A 6,418-nucleotide genomic window follows, 5' to 3' on the forward strand; every position below is an offset into this window, starting at 1 on the left:
AAAAAAAACACGAGAAAATACTCACCAGAGTTCCGTTCGTTGCACGTTTACCCCTGCGACAGAATTACAGTACCATCACGTGGCACACGTAACACACAGCTCGGCGAAGCATGCCCGTGCAAATCAGCGTAAAAAAAAAAGACAAGGTTAATCGCAGATACACCGAAAAAGAAACTAAGGATTACAGCGGGAAAAGAAAGGGACATGAACCGCTGCTATTTTTTGCATTATTTTGGTATCCTTCACATAGGTCATTCGCCCTGTTCCAATTAGCACTCGTACCTCTCCCTCCCCCACAGTCGCTGATGCCAAACCAAATTCGACACCAACCCAAACAGGTCCGAAATAAATGCGCGGGAAGACATACCAACGCAGGGAATTGCCAAGGAAGAATGTTAAAAATAAGATGTGATAGGAGGACGGTTTGGGTCCCGGCACCTTCAACAGCAACTCAAATACATAACGTGTGGAGCCAAAACACCACTACTGAATGGGGAGTTGCAGTCGGCACAGAAGTAGCGTAACACTTTTTTTTCTTGTTCGTATTTTCTTTGTGTCTTCATTGCAATCGTTGCTGCCGAAGACCGGACGCCATCGCCAGGGGACACAACACACACCAACTCACTCTCAACCGTGCAGCCTTACTCTCTCCGCCTAGCAGTGCACTTGAGTAATAATACACTGTGTAGACGTCTTGCCGGAGCGGAAAAAATAAAAACGAAGAGGGGGATAAAATGAGCATGTAAACAAACAAATGATACGCTGAGATTGTCATAAGTTCCACGTCAGCCCGCAGCGAAGATGGTGAAACGCCTCCGTTGCCGAGGGTCGCAATACGGCTTTATCGACCGACTGACCCTCAACAAGACCTGACAAAAGTTTCATACCGTCCCTACCAAACTTCAACCACCAGTTAAAATTACACTCAAAGGACGAGGGCGCAAGGGTGTTGAAGGCGTCCTCTCTGGCACGTGGCCTGCTAGTCAAGGAGAATCCCATAGATGCTCGCGGTGGGTTCTTGAAGGAGTCCATCAAACAGGCGTTCGCATAAATCATTCCACCTGGTTTTCTCCAACCGGTTTGAGACGCTCCGTCAACGAGCATTTTGGATTCGTCCCGCAACTTGCCGCCGAAGCCCAATTCCATGGAGAGCACCGTATACCACCTTGAGGCGTAGTGCATACCCGGATATATGTCACGGAATCCGCGTATGAGACCCGCATCCCACACCGGGCCTTGCGTAGCCCAGAATAAAGAGTGTTCTCCGCTCCTGACCGCGTGGCTCCCATGGCTTCCGTTGACTTGGACGTCCGAAAATGTTTGCTTCCACTGCCCAGCGGTAAGCGGCTGCACGAGGGATGATTTGTTTCGAAGCCGAAGAAAGAAACGGTCCGCGCGGAGTGGCAGCTCAACCCACCACTCCGACCACAGTTTACCGAAGAATGTCAATGAACGCTCAGCGCTATTGAAGTCCACGCCGGGACCACCAGCCCACCGCAAACAGTACGTTGCACGTGGAAAAAGCCAACGCAAAAATGGTGATGTGAAGTGCTGAACAAAGCTGTCATACTCATCCAGCACTAACAATGAAGTAATTCTTTGATTCGGTGCCCTCTCTGGGATACAAGTGGTACCCTTCACGGTGAGTGAGTAACGTGGGTTGCGAAATTGCAGTGACGCACGAAACCCCGACTCACGAAGTTTTGCGGTAATGATTTCCGTCTCCGTCTCCTTCCCCTCGGCCTCCGCCTCTTCTGTCATGCCAACTACTGCAGTCTCACCTGCAGACAGATGGCTCATTTCTGGTGACTTGCTACGTGTCTTGCAGAGCACCAGGCGCTCAGTACGCACTTGATTGGCGTGCCCATCCAAGTAAATGGCATCAACATCCCGCCACAACCTCACCCGATCCCCAAAGTCCTCGGAGAGTTCTCTCGGGAATTCTCGCGCAAAAGACACAGCCAGAACTAAGTCATTCCACGGCATGCGGAGTGGGCCAACAGCGTCGCCAACAATAGGGACACGTGCATGTGGGACCTTTTGATAACAACTCCCACGCAGGAAGTATGGAAACCATTGCTGCTTCTCAGTTGCGACAGTGACGTCGTGGTGCCACTGTGGGAAAACGAGGAACCTTGTGGGGCCGCGGGGAAGCGGCATGTGGAAATAACCACCAAAATACGGTCGCAACCATCCCGAGTGTCCGTTGTGGCCACGAGCGGCTTCCGCTTCTTCAATGCTCCTCACAAGGTTCTCCCTATTCTTCTTCCTCAACATCTCAGCGAATACGTGGCGGGATGGCTCCTCCTGCACGCTCCTGACGCGAGCTTCATGATCATGTTTGGGAGAGGATTCCTGAAGTTTTACGCGGAGAACGCGATGCGGTTTCCCCACTGTTCCGGTAGTGGCAGCGGAATCTTCAACCTCCTCAACAACCGTTTCAATTGTGGAGCCCCTTCGCAGTGGGTAAGTTGGTGATGCTGCCTCATATATTGGTGAGCTGTACCTGAATTTCTCCCAGCGGAGAGCCTTGCAGGCGGTAACGTCATTCTCCAATTGAACTAACAGTGCTTCTGTAGCGTTTTTAATGTTATCATTCCCCTTTGTTGTTGGTGCAGCACTGGTGTCACTCCTTGACGGTAACGTAGTTGATGTGTGTGCGCGGTATCGTGAGAAAAGCCACTGGAGGCAGGCGTCGTCACGCGCTATGGAAGAGTTGTGCAGTTCAAAATCTACCCGAGGCTCCTTAACTGCAGTCATTGCGCACCCTAAACAAAGGTATGTATGTCCTTTCTCTTCCTTTACAAAAGTTTTTGACTGTTTTGACCCATACTACTACACACACAACGGGTAGGGATTAGAAATACATTAGAAACAATGATACCAAAGAAACACTGTGCGCGATGAACAACCGTTTAAAAGTTTACTCCGGGATGCATCCCTGCTGGTACCCAAAGCACGAATGTACGAAAAACACGTCCCGCTGAAGCCGGTACTGTGATTGGATGCATAGGTAAGAAATTCATATGTGTGACCACCATGTGTGTATCATCGGAGATGTTGTTTTAGCGGTAAGCGCCTGCTTTAGGGGTGTGTTACGAGCAAAAAAGGAAAAATGACGAGGCAACAAATGAGCAAATCTCAAAAAAAAAAACATAACACGATGTTTCACAGTGACCTCCGGCCTTGTTGAAACCTTACCAAAGCACAGGAAAGACATCTGACTTGCTTCCTCATTGCAGTTGCCTTCTTTTTCCACTGCTCTCCCCGTGTGCCGCTCCTCACCCAAACAACAACTCGCGGCACATCCCACTGCAGTTTGTGTGAATAATTAAATTACCCCTCCCCTCAGAGGATCACAGCCTCTGGTATCAAAAAGAGTTCATGCTAAACTGCTGTGGCCAGTTTATTCTCGACCACCCTCAGTACATCATCCATCCCCAGTTTCTTCGCTTTTTCTTCAACAAATCGCCACACAACTGGCGATGCCCGCACCCGCCTCAGCGGTGTCCGTTGAAGCAAGCACACAAACTTCCCAAGATCTTCACGCGTAAGCAGTAATTCGCGCGGAGGCCGAAGGACAATGCTGTTCCCCTCCGTAATGACCTCCTCCCCACCACCGTCCAGCTTAGCGATAATACTTCTGCTGAGATGCCGTTCCACAGCTGGCTTTAGAGCATTGGAGAAAGCTTGAGCGAAAAGGTCTGCCGCCTCAAGCACATCGAAAGCACTAACTTCTGTTAGTGCCTGCTTGAAGTCCACTTGCAGAACGCCAGGTGTGGGGCGGTACTGACCGTAGGTGTTATAGTCGTTTACGATAAGGATGCGGTGAAGGGTTTCGCGCACATCAATGTCCAACTGGCTGTAATATTCGTCATCACCTTCTGCATCATTTACACGACGCCGTTCAGCACAAAGCCGTTCAATATGCCCCGACACGTCCGGATGTTGTTGCTGTCGGCAAAGATCCGTGAAGACGTCAACGTGCGTCAATGAAACGATATGTAACTTCATTAGAAGGTACATTCGCTCTGCAAAGAATTCCATCAAGCGGGTGAGTGGGTCCAACGCCTCAAGTGGCACATCGTCCTTCATTTGAATCTTTAATAAAACAACTGCAACGGCACACATATCCCCAGGTCGTATTGGGGATAACGTGGTCATTGCACACGCAGCGGCATCAGCGCTATCGCTACTTTTCCCATCAGAGTGGCTGAACGAGGCCGAGCTGGAGTACACTGCCTCACATAACGATATGAGCTTTACAAGGTTGCGGGGTACCGGTACGTCAGGCGGCGCCACCAGGCGGACCATTTGCAGCACATCTGCGGGTACAACATTTGTTGGACCAAGGCTATCGGCCATGAAGTCGATGACAGGTTCGATGAGGTCCAAATCCGTCGTCCTGAAGAGAGACATGGCGCGAAGTAAACGTGTAAAACTCGGTGGTGGGAAGGCCCGCAATGTGGGAAGAATGAGCGGCACAGTTGTGGGTCGTAAGTACTGTTGATGCGGTGCGCCAAAGCGTGCAAGAACAAGGAGAAGCTTGGTAAACATTGACGGTTTTAGTTCCGTTAGCCTCTTGAACCGCTCCCGTGCTCTCAGGTTCTGTAGCAGATGCGGGTCCAAATCCCCGATGAATGCAACGTCGGAAGCTCCTTCAGATGTGTGTGTTGCCTTTAAATCCCCCGCGCCAGTAATATTAGTTACAGTTGGGTTAGAACTACTTGTGGAGCCACCGCATCCGCTCTCATTAGTCGCACCGTTTTCGTTGGTCGTAGCGGCGGTAATGTTAGAGCTGCTTTGAAGTTGGGCCAAGCGCAGCCGTTTCTTCTCCGCTTTAATGTTGGAATCAATTGTCTCCAAAATGCAGTCCGCAAGAAACCGAAAAGTGTTCATCTGATCGTGGCCCATTTTGTAAAGGTTAACGAACGCTCGGTAACTAGGCAATGAGCCTAACTTTTTCCGTTTGTTGAGCACAGCAAAACGCCGACCTAAGAGCGCCAGGAAACGTTTAGGTGGAACGATCTTAGCGCGAGCAAAAGCCGTGAGCACACGCACCAATTCATGTGGATCTTTGTAGTGATTAATGTGGTGAACTAAAAACATGCCCATCGCCTGAAAGAATTGCAGGTCCCGCTTTCTACGACCAGCACTCATGCCCATAACAATGATGCACCGCAGCACTGTCTCGGGTGACATTTCCTCGGCCGCACGAAGGATGATAAGGTCTGAAGTTTTCTCCTCTGCCTCGTGCACGTACACTGCATCTCCTTGTTCATCATAATCATCAGCTTCCTCCTCCACGGCACCACCATCCCTGTTATCATTACCACTCTTCCCCGCAGCCGCCGGCCGCTTGGAGGCGCTCTTTGCCGCCGCGGTTGCGATAAGTGCAATTCTGTCACGAACCATATCCTTGAAGGTTGTACCGTACCGCACAAGTGTGGAACGGGCCCAGTGGCATTCCACAACATCCAGCAACTGGCTGACGTGGAATTCATTCAGACGCTCCATGAGAACAGGAAAAAAGATATGTTCCTCATCGGCGGACACCAGCCGTGGGTTCTTCGTCGCACGCAGGTAAAGAGTCACAGCCTCCACCAACTCCTCTAGGGAAAGCGAGCGCACACAAGCTTGTCGTTCAAGTGTGCTGCGACTCACCGTCATTTCCTCCGCCTGTGACAAAGGCACCGCGCCCCCTTCTCCTTCATCGTCCCTGTTGGCCAGCAGCGGGTCTGTCGGTTTCCCTGATGGAGGGATCGCTAAGCCCTGCTTCTCCAGCGCACCTCCATCATTGTGTCTTTTGTATACGTTTTCCGCTTCAGCCAACGAATTTGTTCCTACACCCTCTTCGTCCCCTTCGGCTTCTAACTCCCCTAAATCGTCCCCATCGCCTTCCATTCCCGAGTCACCGGAAGTGGAGAAGCGCATGGGTTCCACCATGACACCAGAGAGCGCCGACTGCTTCGACCGAGAGGAAGTTGTGGATGCCACCTCCTGCTCGAGATCGTGCAGTTCCGCCATTTCCTCATCAGAAGGGACAACCCGCCTGATGCCGCTGCGTCGCGGTTTGGGTGGTGTTGTGCCATCGCTGTTATCCGTAGAGACGTGGCGACACATAACGTGGCACGCTGACAACCTCTGGTGTAGCGTCTGATAGCCTACAGTCCGACGATAAAGACGGTACATCAAGCTAATTTTATTGACTTGACCTACAAACACATAATGAGGAGAAGTGAAGGGAGAGAGAGTATACCCCCAATGTTTTTTATTGGTGTAAAAAATAAAATAAAATAATAACGTGTGTCCCAAACAGAATAACGCAAACTACGCGACTGGTGTGAGTGACACATCGACGAAAAGAAATCATGCAGTACGCTTAACAACCCCCCTCAGTGCGAGCATAAAACTCAGA

The 6,418-nt window shown here is 50.7% G+C and overlaps 2 protein-coding genes across 2 annotated transcripts; both read right to left on the bottom strand.

The window, feature by feature from the left end:
* Positions 1-771: 771 nt before the first annotated feature.
* On the bottom strand, positions 772-2,760 carry TEOVI_000453400 (uncharacterized protein; the record flags this gene model as incomplete). The annotated part of the gene is made up of 1 exon (XM_067227293.1): positions 772-2,760. One exon carries the CDS (start codon positions 2,758-2,760, stop codon positions 772-774), a length of 1,989 nt encoding a protein of 662 aa, XP_067083394.1.
* Positions 2,761-3,387: 627 nt separating this feature from the next.
* TEOVI_000453500 (mitochondrial RNA binding complex 1 subunit) lies at positions 3,388-6,192 on the bottom strand (the record flags this gene model as incomplete). The annotated part of the gene is made up of 1 exon (XM_067227294.1): positions 3,388-6,192. The coding sequence occupies one exon, from the start codon at positions 6,190-6,192 to the stop codon at positions 3,388-3,390; it is 2,805 nt and encodes a 934-aa protein (XP_067083395.1).
* Between the last annotated feature and the right edge of the window lie 226 nt (positions 6,193-6,418).

The sequence above is a fragment of the Trypanosoma equiperdum genome (assembly GCF_001457755.1).
Source record: "Trypanosoma equiperdum strain OVI genome assembly, contig: ctg_926, whole genome shotgun sequence".
Classification (NCBI taxonomy): Eukaryota; Euglenozoa; class Kinetoplastea; order Trypanosomatida; family Trypanosomatidae; genus Trypanosoma; species Trypanosoma equiperdum.